This window comes from Schistocerca gregaria, chromosome 8 (genome assembly GCF_023897955.1).
Source record: "Schistocerca gregaria isolate iqSchGreg1 chromosome 8, iqSchGreg1.2, whole genome shotgun sequence".
In the NCBI taxonomy this organism is placed as follows: domain Eukaryota; kingdom Metazoa; phylum Arthropoda; class Insecta; order Orthoptera; family Acrididae; genus Schistocerca; species Schistocerca gregaria.
Window position 1 is genome coordinate 186,397,640 of NC_064927.1, and position 16,251 is coordinate 186,413,890.

The following is a 16,251-nucleotide window of genomic DNA, read 5'->3' on the forward strand; positions in this document are numbered from 1 at the left end:
TATGCATGTTGTAGCTATTCCACTCTATACTTTTAGGATTTTATCAATTCTGTTTTTCTGGGTGACTTTGAAATGAGTTTGACTTCCATAAGCCACTTCAGATTAAACTACTATCTTGTAATGTTTTAATTTAGTTTTGATAGCTAGACATTTTTGTAGTATGTTTGACCATGTAAATGTTTGAGCTTGTATCATTTTGTTAGTTCTTTCTTGCCACACAGTTTTCTTGTTCAAGTTGTAGGTCATAATTTCTCCTAAGTATTTAAATTACTTCACTGTTTTTACTTTCCTGTTATTTACTATTATATGGTTGATTATTAGTGAATTTGCTACCACTATCTCAGTCATTTTAATGATATCTGTAGTCCTATCTTTTGTGCAATATTTTCTAGGCTTGTTATTTGACTCCTGGCTTGTTAAATGTTTTAGCTACTAACTCTAGGTCACCTGCAAATCCCAAGCAGTTTAAGTTTATTTGATCTTTCTTGGTTCCAATCCTTACGTTTTTAGGATTTTCGTTGTACCATTGTATTCTCTCGTCACATACTCCAAAACTGAGTTGAAAAGGAATGGTGATAAACCCCCTCCCAATCTTAACCCTGTTTTAATAATAAATGGCTCAGATATTTCACCTCTGAACTTTACTTTACATTCGGTGTTTCTTAGAGTATCTTCATCATTGAAGATCAATCACGAGCTTTTTGGAGGTCTAGAAAAGTTGACTTGCTGTTTTTCCTTCTTTTGTAGTAATTCATCACCAGCTTCAAGGTAATTGTCTGTTCTGGGCATTTTCTACACAGTCTAAATCCTACTTGGTATTCTCCTAGTTCAAGTTCAAGTGAATCTTTACAACAATTGTATAGAATTCATGACATTACTTAATATGTGATATCCAAAAGAAAATTCCTCCATAGTTGTCTGAATTTGATTTCTCTCTCTTTTTTGTTTAATGGATAAATTATAGCTGTAGTTCATTGTTTTGAAAGTTCTTCTTTGTTCCAGATTTTCTCTCTGCTTGGGTGTAATGATATCACATTCGGTCTGCTGCATATTTCCAAACTTGCACAGATGTTTGATCTTCTCACTTGCATTGTAGTTTTGAGCTTTTTCGGAGAATTGTAGACATCATGGATTGTGAGTGGGTTTATATTTTCTGCTGTTATTTTAATAGGGTATCTGTGTGTATTTGAAGTAATTCTGGGCAGTCTTGGCAATTTAGTAATTTGTTAAATGTTTCTGCTAAAATTTCTTTGTTTTCTTTCTATTGCTATGGCCATCTTATTACTGTTATCCTTTAGCATTAATGTTGAAGGGTCATATCTTTGTAGTTGTCTGCTAAATATTTTGTGGTAAACCCTTGAACTTGTTTTCTTGCTATTTGTTTCTATAATTAGAATTACATCTTTGTGATATTGGTGTTTAACATTTCTCATTATTTTTTGGCTTATCTTTCTTTGTTCTGTGAGTTCCAAGTGTGATTATTCTTTTGCTGTATTTGCATATCTAATGGACAGCTGTTGCATGATGTAAAATCTCTTCAGCTGCCAGAGACTGTGGTTATGTGTGTGTGAATTGCATTTGCTGTGTGTATGTGTGTGTGTTTTTTGTCTAATTTTGAAGAAGGCCTTGTTGGCCAAAAGCTCACTTTCTGACAGTCTTTTTGTTATGCCTATCTGTGACTCAGCATCTCCACTATACGGTGAGTAGCAACCATCTTTTCATAATATCATTAATTATTGTAGTGTATATAAGGACTTTCTGTCTAGGGAGGACAAAAGCAAAGCCCTATGGGAAACAGACTGTGCAATTATAATACCACAAGCAAACATGTATCTAAACTTGTGTTACTATGTATTCTATGATTTTGTGTTATTCTCTGTTGCTCTGTGCTGTATGATCTTGTATTATTCTGTGTTACTATGTATTGTATGAGCTTGTATTATTTTATGAAATAAAAATTTCTTAAAGTAAAAACATACTTTTAATGGCTAGACCACAATTTTCCTATCACAATTAAATTATGATAACAAGTTTCGGTTGCTATCTGCAACCACCTTCAGATCGTCCAAAATGTGAAAGTGTGTTGAATAAGCATAGGAAAGCATCATTAGCTGTAGTCATGCAATAACATGCATTTTTAAATACCAAAACAGTAAAAGTACTTAGTTTAAAATCCTCACTGTGAGCAAGCCAGGTTGTATACTGTAATCTCGCAGGATGACACTAATATAGGAAAATGTACAGCTGCTTGAGTAAAAGTTGGATCAAATGTGTGTTACTTGCAATAGAATAGCAGATATTATTGTGAGAACAACCCGCCAGGGTAGCCAAGAGCGCTAACACGCTGTTTCCTGGACTCAGGTAGGTGCGCCGGCCCCGATCGAATCCGCCCAGCAGATTAACGATGACAGCTGGTGTGCCGGCCAGCCTGGATGTGGTTTTTAGGCGGTTTTCCACATCCTACTAGGTGGATACTGGACTGGTCCCCATGTCCCGCCTCAGTTACATGACTTGCAGACATTTAAAATGCATGCACACTATTTCACGATTTACGCTGGATGCGGACAGCTGGGGTACAGTAATTCCATCCCGGGGGGTATGGGATGGCGGCAGGAAGGGCATCCAGCCACCCCTTAAAACTGACCATGCCAACTCCATCCTTGTTCCTGCCAACCCTGCGCACAATGTGGGATGATGATGGTAGTAAAAGAAAGAAAGAAAGATATTATTGTGAGAACAGATGTGCAATGGTTTCAAAAACTGTCAGCTGTTCCATAGTCTGGCTTACACAAGAATGATCCTGCATGGCATATGAAGTAGTTGTCTTTATGAAATGTGTACAAGTGCAGGATAATAGGAAAATACTGCAGTAGATTATGGTTTACAACTTGGCTTGCTTGTGGTGATCTTTTTAAACTATGTACTGTTATTGTTTTGTTATTTATGAATGCACGTTATTGCATGACTACACCTAACAATGCTTTACAATGCTTATTCGCCACCTTTTCACATTTTGAAGGATGAAGATGGTTGCAGATAGCAATCAAAACTAATTATCGTACTTTAATTGTTATAGGAAAATTGTGGTCTAGGCATTCAAAGTTTTTTGCTTTAAAAATTTTATGTAATAAATCACTTTAAAATCATCATCTACTCTATGACAATTGTTTTGTATATACTTTTTTATTTACATATTTGCATGTTCCATTTCCTTGAAATGGTTTCCCATCAATTTACATGTGTATTTGGACGACAACCATACCATATTTATTGTTAATACATGGATAAATAAAATAAATAATAAATCTCTCTTTTTTTACATGCAACAGAAAATTCTCCAGTCCATAGTGTGCAATAAAGTCCTTCATTGTTACTGTGATTACACGGTTTCAAAAATTTGTATTCTTGTTGCAGGTCAACATTAAACAAACACTTTCTTTTGACCATTTCTAAACAGTAAGACAAAAAATGAATAGAGACAAAATAATCAAGAACCTGTGCATGATTTACTTCATACAGGATAACAACATAATGCAGTATCCCTTTTATGTTGCCAAATGTTTAGGTGAAAAGTTGTGGCAGGACTGTTAGCCACACCTGCCAGGTTAAAAAAAAAAAAAAAAAAAAAGCCCTTGCTAGTCAAATACTAGAACCCCAGACATTTTTGCATGACTCATGGCTGATGAGATGTGCCCAGATTGCCAGGATGAACACATCTACATCTACATTCATACTCCGCAAGCCACCCAACGGTGTGTGGCGGAGGGCACTTTACGTGCCACTGTCATTACCTCCCTTTTCTGTTCCAGTCGCGTATGGTTCGTGGGAAGAACGACTGTCTGAAAGCCTCCATGCGCGCTCGAATCTCTCTAATTTTACATTCGTGATCTCCTCGGGAGGGGTAAGTAGGGGGAAGCAATATATTCGATACCTCATCCAGAAATGCACCATCTCGAAACCTGGCAAGCAAGCTACACCGCAATGCAGAGCACCTCTCTTGCAGAGTCTGCCACTTGAGTTTGCTAAACATCTCCGTAATGCTATCACGGTTACCAAATAACCCTGTGACGAAATGCGCCGCTCTTCTTTGTATCTTCTCTATCTCCTGAGTCAACCCGATCTGGTACGGATCCCACACTGATGAGCAATACTCAAGTATAGGTCGGACGAGTGTTTCATAAACCACCTCCTTTGTTGATGAACTACATTTTCTAAGGACTCTCCCAATGAATCTCAACCTGGTACCCGCCTTACCAACCACTAATTTTATATGATCATTCCATTTCAAATCATTCCACACGCATACTCCCAGATATTTAACAGAAGTAACTGCTACCAGTGTTTGTTCTGCTATCATATAATCATACAATAAAGGATCCTTCTTTCTATGTATTTGCAATAATTACATTTGTCTATGTTAAGGGTCAGTTGCCACTCCCTACACCAAGTGCCTATCCACTGCAGATCTTCCTGCATTTCACTACAATTTTCTAATGCTGCAACTTCTCTGTATACTACAGCATCATCCGCGAAAAGCCGCATGGAACTTCCGACACTATCTACTAGGTCATTTATATATATTGTGAAAAGCAATGGTCCCATAACACTCCCCTGTGGCACGCCAGAGGTTACTTTAACGTCTGTAGACGTCTCTCCATTGATAACAACATGCTGTGTTCTGTTTGCTAAAAACTTTTCAATCCAGCCACACAGCTGGTCTGATATTCCGTAAGCTCTTACTTTGTTTATCAGGCGACAGTGCGGAACTGTATCGAACACCTTCTGGAAGTCTAGGAAAATAGCATCTACCTGGGAGCCTGTATCTAATAATTTCTGGGTCTCATGAACAAATAAAGCGAGTTGGGTCTCACACGTTCGCTGTTTCCGGAATCCATGTTGATTCCTACAGAGTAGATTCTGGGTTTCCAAAAACGACATGATACTTGAGCAAAAAACATGTTCTAAAATTCTACAACAGATCGTCGTCAGAGATATAGGTCTATAGTTTTGCGCATCTGCTCGACGACCCTTTTTGAAGACTGGGACTACCTGTGCTCTTTTCCAATCATTTGGAACCTTCCGTTCCTCTAGAGACTTGTGGTACATGGCTGTTAGAAGGGGGTCAAGTTCTTTCGCGTACTCTGTCTAGAATCGAACTGGTATTCCGTCAGGTCCAGTGGACTTTCCTCTGTTGAGTGATTTCAGTTGCTTTTCTATTCCTTGGACACTTATTTCAATGTCAGCCATTTTTTGATTTGAGCGACGATTTAGAGAAGGAACTGCAGTGCGGTCTTCCTCTGTGAAACAGCTTTCAAAAAAGGTGTTTAGTATTTCAGCTTTACGCGTGTCATCCTCTGTTTCAAAGCCATCATCATGTGTCTACATTCTTGAACTTAAAATGAGGGCAGTATGTTATGTAGCATATCAGGTGCACTTATTATGTGTGTTATCATTATTGTTAGCTAATGTATTTTTGTGTAGAAATATGTAATGGAAGAATGAAACCACAGAGAACATTGAAAGCTCTAATACTAATATTATAAGAATGTGAATTCTTTAGAAAAAATGTGTGATGAAATCACTGATGCTTTTGAATTGGCTTTGTGACTGATAAATATCCAAACTTACTTAATGTGAGGTCACTGTTTCCTTTCCCTTGTATTGGTAGCACAAGGACTTTCCCATCAATTTGATATTTTCCTTTTAGGTCCAAATTGGGAATTGATACCTTAGCATCAATATGGAAGTTGTCTGGGTCCAGATTAACCCTGGGGAGAAAAAAGATTTAGAATTATTTTATGTAACAATTCAAGCTGTACAACACTGACAATGTATGTATGTCCATACATACAAGTGTGTAACCCCCTCATGCTTCCCCCCCCCCCCCCCCCCCTCCACCCACACACAGATTGAAACATTATAAACATAATTATATGACACTTTGTTGAGCTGTAAAAAGTCTTACTTTCTCAGTGTTCACTTACTTTATATCTTTCACAGTGATGTCTCCAAATCCTGTGAATGTCTGATCAGTGAAATCCAATTTGATATTAACTGGTCCATCTCCCTGATCAATCAACATTTGTGTTACCTTCAGTGGATCTATTGAGTAGACTCCAAATGCTGGAAGCCCTAAAACATATCATAGGTTAAATTTCAAGCCATCAAATGCAACAACAAGGTAGTCATTAATGGGCAGATGGGTGAAAAAAGGACGAAAAAAAAGTGGAAATTGGGAACATTTAAATAGAAGAAAGGCAGGAACCCACATATTGTGAACCAGAAAGCCATACATCAAACACCATGGCTGCCATTCCTGAAAAACATGAGGATTTTTTCCTACTAAGCACACTTGCTCAAATAGTGAGGTAAGTGGTCAAGCAAGAAATGATTTACTCCCTGTACCTAATTTTAAATTACTGCATCAAAATTTCAATCACTCTCAAATAAACTAAATGAAATAGAAATAATGTTAAATGACTAAATGATATTTCTGTACTACACTTTACAGAACACAGGCTCAAACAAGATACGTTAGAGCAAATGTACATTCTTCAGTTCAAACTTGCAAGCATGTTTTGTAGGAAAATATCGAGTCTGGTGGTACCAGTGTATATGTTAGAGAAAATATTGAATTCAAAAGTGTAACTACACACCATTAACTGTCCTGTGAAAAAGATACAGAACTCTTTATAGCTGAACTACTAAGGCAAAATACAGTTATTATTTGTGTATACAAGTCACCAGATTGGGACAAAAAAGTGTTTTACAGTTGCATGGAGGACCTCTTGGAAGAAATTCACTCTCCCAAGAAAAATATAATTATATGTGGTGACTTTAATATTGATTTCTTGAAATCCAATAAATTCAGAGATGACATTATAAATCTACTACTTTCGTTCAATGTCAGTGCAATGGTAACTGAACCAACTCGAGAAACACCAACTTCTGCATCTGTTATTGGACAGATCTTGATAAATACATACAAATATGCCTGTAACATACAAGTTGTAAACATGGGGTTTAGCGATCACAATGCTCAAATTCTTGCCATGAATATTTCAGGACACTCAATTCCCAGTATAATACAACACACTGTAAGGAATTTCAATACAAAAACTGTGGAATATTTCTGTTCTCTCCTTAAAGGTGGAAATTGGAAAGATGTATATGACTGTAATGACACAAGTGAGAAATTGGTAAGTTTATGGCTACATTCAAACATTTTTTTAAATGGCTTTACCCAAGAAAATAACTTTAATTCTACTCAAGAAACAAACAAGTGGATTACAAAAGGGATGTCAAAATAAAAGGTGTTTGCATGAGTACTCCAAGCAAAATACTAATTCTAACTTTATTACATATTTCAAAAGATACATAAGAATACTGAGTTATTTAAAAAAATGACAAAATAAAACTGAAGCAACCTGGCAAGTTATAAAAAAAGAAATGGGCACCAGGCCAGTTAATCACAGTAATATAAAGCAGATTTTGAATAAAAAGAAACTAACTGCCCCCAAATATGTGGCAAGTGCTTTCAACAATTATTTCTCTAATCTAGCACAGCAGTTAATAAATAAAAGCCTTGTCAAACAGCCAGCCAGTCACTCAGATCAAAAAATTCATCCAAACACATTATTCATGTATCCAGCAACACCTGAGGATTTGTCAAGAATCCTAAAGGAATTTCCTAATAAATATTCAGCGGTTGTTGATAAGTTACCAGATGCTATTAGCAAAATTAGCGCAACATTTATTGTGGAACCATTAACAGACATAGTAAATTCATCTCTAGAGAGTGGTGTATTTCCAAATAATCTAAAAAATGCAAAATTTACACCTTTGCATAAGAAGGGTGCAAAAAGTGATATTGATAATTATAGGCTGGTTTCAATATTGTCAGGCCAAAGCAAAATTATGGAAAAAAATGTTCCTTAGAAGGTTAACAGTTTTCTTAAATAAAGAGAGGCTGATAAGTGACTCCCAACATGGGTTCAGAGATGGAAAGTCAACTCAGAGAGCAAATTTTGTCTTCTTAAATAAAGCATTAAAAGCAATGGATAGTAAGCAACATTTATCTGGGATATTTCTGTATCTAAGTAAAGCCTTTGATGTTATTGATCATGGAATTCTCTTGCATAAATTAAGTAATTATGGATCTAGAGGCCAGTCTGAAATGTGGCTCCAGTTGTACTTCACTAATTGTCAGCAGACTACAGAAATAAAACACAAATATAATGAAACACAAAAAATTCTAATTCTTACAGTGATGAGGAAAAAATCAAGTATGGACTCCCTCACGGACCAGTTACGAGGCCTGCCCTATTTCTGCTGTATATAAATGACTTGGCTAGTACAATACATGGTGGAACCACTGTGCTCTTTGCAGATGACACTAATATTCTAATTAAATCACAGAATGAGAAAAATCTGCAGGAGCCTGCAACATCATTTATGCATTCCTTAATGCGCTGGCTCAGGACCAGTAAGCTCATCATAAATTCTGAAAAAACTGCGGCAGTGAACTTCCAAACCACACAAAACCTCCATCCTGCAAACCCTGTTTTCACTATCAAAGGGAAAAAAAATGTGTTGAAGGTCAGCCAAACACAATTTCTAGGTATTCATGTTCAGACAGATCTGAAGTGGGAGGTGCTCCTAAACAATTTAAATAAGAGAGGGAATTCACCAGCATATGCCATTAGGATCCTCGCTCAGAATACACGTTGCTTATCAGTGGTGACAGTGTAACATTGCAGTATTCAGTAGCTACTTATGTATGGAGTAATTTTTGGGGGGAATTCCTACAAAAACATTTAAAATACAGTAAAGGATTATCAGGGTGATAAAAAAAGCTTAATGCAAGGATTCCTGTAGACTCCTTTTTAAAACCCTCAAAATATTGCTGCTGCATTGCTTGTATAAACATGAAATACAAATTTTTACAAAAGGGAGCATCTTAAAAAAGGAAAATCTCTTAAGACACAACTATGATATACACAAGTATGAAACTAGGCAGAAGATGAGCCTACACATGAACACAGTAAATACAAACTTACGCACAGGAGGAGTGTATCTTACTGGAGCTATGTTATATAATCATTCATCTTCTTACCTAAAATGCATACCAACATTAAATGCATTTAAAATAAAGTTAAAACAGTTATTGCTTGACCACTGCTTCTATTCTCTGTCTGAATTTATGGAACATCGTAATAAGTGAAATTCATTTACCTAATTTTATTAATTGTCAATTCATGATATAGTTTACATTGTTATTATTCTTATGTCATCTCACTTAATAACTGCTATTATCATATATAGATGCAATGTAGTATACCAACCTACATTATTATGCATTTTGATTATGTCAACAATTTAGTCAAAATGATTACTGTATTGTAAATTAACTAGATTTACCACTGTCCTATTTCATGTGTAAAACAATGTACTAAAATGATTCTTCAATAAATAAATAAATAAATTAGAATAATGGTTAAATTAATATTAGATGGACAGCTGTCAAGCTGAGAACTTTATGAGAGGGTTGAAACTGAGAATATTAGTTGCTCACTAATATTTTAAATAACTTTTTGTATATAAAGTAGCAGTGTTGTCCTTTAAGTTAAATAAATAAGATATAAGAATTATATCATAACTTCCTTATGTAATAAAACAGTGTGCCAAACTAGTATTTGATCTGATTTTTATTGATTCCAGAAATTCTGTTGTGTGTTATTACACAGGGATATAAGGCAATTCACAGTTGCAATTTGTATGAATATCATAATTAATTCATAACAAGAAAAACCAATGGGTGTGGAACAAATTGCAATTGCATTTTGTGTAAATGTTATAATTAACTCAAACAGAGGAAAATCTAGTATGGAATGTAACAATACCAGAGTAGGAAAGTTGTTACTCACTATATAGTGGAGATGCTGAGTCACAATAGGCACAACACAAAAATTCACACAATTACATCTTCCGGCCATTAAGGCCTTTGTCAGCAGTAGACACACATATACACACGCACGCACTCGTGTGAGCTCAACCTGCACACACGTCTGCAGTCTCAGAGAGCTGAAACCACATTGCAAATAGCAGCACCAATGCATGATGGGAGGGGCAACTCGGTGGGGGTAAGGAGGAGGTGAGGGTGGCTATGGGGAGGGATAGTATGGTGGGAGTGGCGGACAGTGAAGTGTTGCAGTTTAGACGGAGGGCAGGAGAGAAGGTGCGGAGGGAGGAGGGGGTAAGTAGTGGAAAGGAGAGAAATAAAAAGAAATTAAAAGACTGGGTGTGGTGGCGAAATAACAGCTGTGTAGTGTTGGAATGGAAACAGGGAGTGGGCTGGATGGGTAAGGACAGTGACTAATGAAGGTTGAGACCAGGAGTGTTACAAGAATGTAGGATGTATTACAGGGAAAGCTCCCACCTGCACAATTCAGAAAATCTGGTGTTGGTGGGAAGGATCCATATGGCATAGGCTGTGAAGCAGTCATTGATATGAGGGATATAATGTTTGACAGCATGTTCAGCAATAGGGTGGTCCACTTGTTTTTTTGCCACAGTTTGTCGGTGGCCATTCATGTGGACAGACAGCTTGCTCGTTGTCATGCCTATATAGAATGCATCACAGTGGTTGCAGCTTAGCTTGTAAATCACATGACTGGTTTCACAGGTAGCCCTGCCTTTGGTGGTGGCAGGAGGATGTATGGGACAGGTCTTGCATCTAGGTCTATTGCAGGGTATGAGCCATGAGGTAAGGGATTGGAAGCAGGGGTTGCGTAAGGATAGACGAGTATGTTATGTAGGTTCAGTGGACGACAGAATACCATGGTAGGAGGGGTGGGAAGGATAGTGGGCAGGACATTTCTCATTTCAGGGCGCAACGAGAGGTGATCAAAACCCTGTCGGAGAATGTAATTCAGTTGCTACTTGTGAAACCAGTCGTGATTTACAAGCTAATATGCAACCATTATGCTGCATTCTATGTAGGCATGACAACAAACAAGGTGTCTGTTCGCATGAACAGCCACTGACAAAATGTGGCAAAAAACAAGTGGACCATCCTATTGCTGAACACGCTGCCAAACATGATATCCCTCATCTCAATGACTGATTCACAGCCTGTGCCATATGGATCCTTCCCACCAACACCAGCTTTTCTGAATTGTGCAGGTGTGCGCTTTCCCTGCAATACATCTTACATTCCTGTAACCCTCCTGGTCTCAACCTTCATTAGTCACTGTCTTCACCCATCCAGCCCCCTCTCTGTTCCCATTCCAACACTACACAGCCGTCATTTCACCGCCACACCCAGTCTTTTAATTTCTTTTTATTTCTCTCCTTTCCACTACTTACCCTCTCCCCCCTCTGCACCTTCTCTCCTGCCCTCAGTCTAAACTGCAACACTTCACTGTCCGCCACTCCAACCATACTATCCCTCCCCATACCTGCCCTCACCTACTCCTTACCCCCACCCAGTCGCCACTCCCATCATGCATTGGTACTGCTGTTCCCAGTGTGGTTTTAGCTCTCTGAGACTGCAGATATGTCAGCAAGTTGCATTTACGTGAGTGTGTGCGTGTGTGTGTATGTGTGTGCGTGTATGTATGTGTGTCTACTGCTGACAAAGGCCTTAATGGCCAAAAGGTTTTATTGTGTGAATCTCTTTGTAGTGCCTATTGCAACTCAGCATCTCTGCTATATGGTGAATAGCAAATTTCCCTCCCTGGTATTGTTATAATTAACTCACAATGAGAAAAATTAACAATTACATTTATATAATGAAGTAAATCAGGTAAAAACCTAGGGTAATTAAGATAATATTTATATCAGTTATTTTAGACTTATATCAAGAAAAATAACAGTAACATTTGTACAATGAACTAATAAGCTATAAACCATAACCAAGGCCAAATGGACAGAGGGCACAACAGTTCCACATGTTAGCGGCGGCACCCCGACAGCGTCTGTTCCACATATTAGTGGCGGCTGAATAAATAATATTCCAGACTAACAACCTGGTCTTACTTTGGGAATTCAGGGATGACCTTGGATTCCTTATTCTTTACAATTTACAGCTTCAAGTCGCAATATGGAAAGTTTGCACAATGGATGCTCTACCCCAGGTGGTAACTCTTATGAGGAATACACCATTACATCATGTAATGCAATGGGACCTAGGATTCTGGGGAGTCCCAACATTTGCTGTGAAGAAAAGATGAAATATATAGAAAAGCCTTCCAAGTTTCAGTTCAAGAAGAAGTACTACTTTGGAATATTAAATGTAAATTCTCTATTGAAAACTGGGAAAGAAAAGGAATTAGAATTATTTCAGCAGAAGAACGATATATAGATTATAGCAGTTCAGAAAACACGATTCTTAGATGAGGATGTAGTTGATACACAACATTATAGAATTTATAAAGGGAAACCAGCAGTGAGAATAACACAGAACATGCCTATGTTTGGAACAGCATTTTATGTAAACAAAAATATCGTAGATAGTGTAACAGAATTTATATCAAATTGAGAAAAGATATCCATGTTAACAACGAAGTGCAAGAATAAAAGTTACACCCTCATAAACTGTCATGCACCTATAAATGCTGACAACAGAAGAAATCTGGAGATAGTAAATAAATTCTGGGATCTTTTAGGATCTTAAATGTCTATCATACCTAAAAAGAACGTTAAAATACTTCTTCGTGACTTATATGCACAAATTGGGAGAGAAAAGAAATTTAGAACTATTGTAGGTGAATATCCAGCACACTCAAGAACAAACAGAAATGGTGAAAGACTGATCAACATGTGTAAGATGTTCCAATTAAAACTCATGTCCACACATTTCCGCAAACTACCAAGAAAAGCCAAAAAGCTGGAGACATCCAAATCCAAACCTAGGCGAATTTCAACTGGATCGCGTAGCCATATCTAAAAGGTACATAACGGAAATTATGAATATTAAAATAATCAGAAATGGGGAATTCGATTCCGATCATTGTCTCTCTAAGATTAAAATAAAATTTCTCCCATATAAACCAAAAAAGGCGACCAAGAAAGTGATCAGATACAACATCACTACAGCTAATATTACAAAAGAAAATATAGAAAAATTTAGAGAAGAAACTGAGACAAGTAAAGAAGGTGATTGGCATGAACTCCAGATGAAAATAACTCAAGCAGCAGAGGAAACTTTACGATCAACCAAGAATAGAAAGAAGACATGGTGGAATGAAGCACTAATACAAAGAGCTGAAAAATGGAGATGTTCAAAAACAAAAGAGGAAGACCTTGAACAATTCAGACAACAAAGAAAAGAAACATCAAAAATAATCCAGAAAATCAAAAGGAACTGTGGAAATTGTCAGCTTATTAAAATAGAAGAAAATTTCACCAAAAATAGTTCTAGAAATTTTTACCAAACCTTCAAACACATACTTAAAGGAAATGAGGCACCAGGTATTTGTTTTAAATATGAGAATGGCAAAATAGGATTAAATAATAAAGAAAAAGGTGAAATTTTAGCAAATTTTTTTGAAAAGTTGTTAAACTGTCCAGTTCCAACAGATAAATTAGAATTTCCAGTGACACCTCAAAATCTAGAGGAAGATTTCCCACCAACAGTGCTAGAAATTCATGAAGCCATCAAAACACTCAAAAACAATAAAGCAAGTGGTGAAGATTACATTACAGCAGAATTATTGAAGTGGTCAGAACCAAAAATTATAAAGGATCTACAGCTGCTTTTTGAGAACATTTGGAAAACTGAAAAGATTCCAGTGGTATGGAAAACAGCATTAATCCACCCACTACATAAAAAGGGAGACAAACAAAATGAGAATAATTACAGAGGAGTGTCACTTCTGCCAGTAGCATACAAAATATTACCAAAAATTCTCCTCAACAGAGTGGTAGATACTTTAGACAAACAACTAGGAGAATATCAGGGTGGTTTTCGAAAGGGAAGATCCTGTGCAGAACAAATTTTTAACTTAAAGTCAATAATTGGCCATAGAATGCTAACCAGCAAACCAATACTAGTGTCATTTATAGATTTCAAGAAATCATTTGATTGTATAGACAGAGAAACAATAGATAAGGTCAATTGAGAATTTGGTGTTAAATCAAAACTAGCAAACATAATTCGTGAAACACTAACAGGTATAGAATCTAAGGTCAAATTTATGGGAGAAGTATCTCAGCCTTTTGAAATAAAAACTGGTGTTAGACAAGGTGATGGTTTATCACCTTTACTGTTTAACTGTGTTCTAGAAAAAATTGTAGGGATCGGGAATTCGGAGCTAAAAAATCACAAAATTGAACCAATAACTCTGGGAAGGAAAACAAATGGAATTAAGCTAAACTGCTTGGCTTTTACAGATGATTTCATAATACTTTCAGAAAACCTGACAGAAGCAGTTACTCAGATAAACATTCTGGAAACATTAGCAAATGGAACTGGTCTCAAATTTCAGCTGAAAAAACAAAATTCATGACAAATATAAAAAAAATGCACCAAAATACACAGAAACACAAATAGGTAAAATAGAGTGAGTAAATAAATTTAAATAGCTTGGAGAAACTATACAACAGAATGGACTAGAAAAATCTGCAATAGATGTAAGAATTAATAAAATGGAAAGAGCATATGGTTTGACCAAAAATATTTACAACAAGAAATGTATATCTAGAAAAACAATACTAAAACACTACACCACAGTGGTATGACCAGAATGTTTATAGGGATCTGATTGCCTAACGATGAACTATAAGATGGACAAACTAGAGATACTGGAAAGAAGGATTATTAGAAAAATAATGGGTGCAATGAAAACTGCAGATGGTTGGAAAATAAGAAGTAATGAGAAGATCTACAAAAATACGGAGAAAATATCTGAAGTAATGGCCAAACGAAGATTAATCTTTTTTGGACATCTCTACCGAATGGATGGAAGTAGACTAACAGAACAAATACTCCTATATTTCTGGAAAAAGAAATCGACAATAGCATGGATTACAGAAGTAAGAAAAGATCTTGAAAGAAACAACATCAAAGAATCAGAAATAGAAGAAAGAAACCATTTTAAAAACAAAATACTAAATATGGAAGGCTTTCAAAGCAGAAGAAATAAAAAATCGGGAACAACATGGACAGAAGAAAGGAAGAGACTTCATGGGGAGAAAATGAGGGAAAACTGGAAAAATAGGAAACAACAACAAAGGAAGAAGAGGAACAGAAGTTGTTAATGTGATCCTAGTTGGTCAAAACCATAAGAAAATATTTAACTTGGTTATTTTAGAGAGACATTCATAAATTCTACTGCATAGTTGCAGTTCTTCTGAAGTAACACTTTAGTTTTGTTTTGAATCCTTTTCTATCTAACTTAAAGGTTTTAGGTAGCCATTTGTATAGAACAACTCACATGTACCTTGGACTACAGTGTTCTGTTGGCTAACTGTAGATATATCTTTGGAATGATGGGTCTGGTGTTGGCAGATGTAAACATGCAATTTTTTATGAATAAAACACACTTTATCATGAATATAGACACAAGACACAGGTAGGATCTTGAGCCCCAGAAATGTTTACTGGTGGAGGAGAGAGGCACTTATGTGATGAACGTAATTATTCTCTTCTGCATAATAAACATCTCTTCTGTGACTGCCCTGAAATTGAATACAATATATGAGCACTGAGTGTACAAATGCAAAATGTGCACATTCCTGTGTTTCAGTGTCACAAACTTTACTCAGGACATTAAATGGGTAGCAAAAATTGCTCAGTCTACCTACAATTTTTTTTTTTTTAAATATACATCTCACCATAGAATGTCACCTATTCATATTCCAAGGAATTTACTGATTACCTCTTACTTTGTAGGTACATTTCCAAATATGACATTATATGCAATTGGTAAACCTATATGTTAGGGCGAAAATGTATATGCACAGTTTTGTCTTATTTAGTAACAATTTGTTTTAGTTTAACCAATCTGCTAGTTTCAGCTTGTTATCAGAAATCGTGTTACAGATTTCATAAGGACAGTGGTTTGAATACAGTATTTTGGTGTCATTACTTGTTGGCTTGTTTGAATGCTTCAGAGCAGATCACTGATAAATATAACTGGACCAAGTGTTGAACCTTGAGGAATATCTTGTCTTATGTCTTGCTTCTTTGTTGGTGTGCTTCCATATATTTTAAGTAATTGTGACTTTTTGTTTTCTGTCTCAGAGATA

The 16,251-nt window shown here is 36.4% G+C and overlaps 1 protein-coding gene across 1 annotated transcript in view; it reads right to left on the minus strand.

Annotated features, from left to right (window-relative positions):
• Positions 1 to 16,251, minus strand: part of LOC126284023 (protein takeout-like) — a 76,003-nt gene that overhangs the window by 16,181 nt on the left and 43,571 nt on the right. Inside the window, exons 3-4 of the mRNA XM_049982573.1 lie at positions 5,985 to 6,132; positions 5,629 to 5,768 (exon numbers count right to left, since the gene is read on the minus strand). Coding sequence (XP_049838530.1) covers positions 5,629 to 5,768; positions 5,985 to 6,132 — 288 coding nt within the window. The remainder of the gene's footprint in view (positions 1 to 5,628; positions 5,769 to 5,984; positions 6,133 to 16,251) is intronic.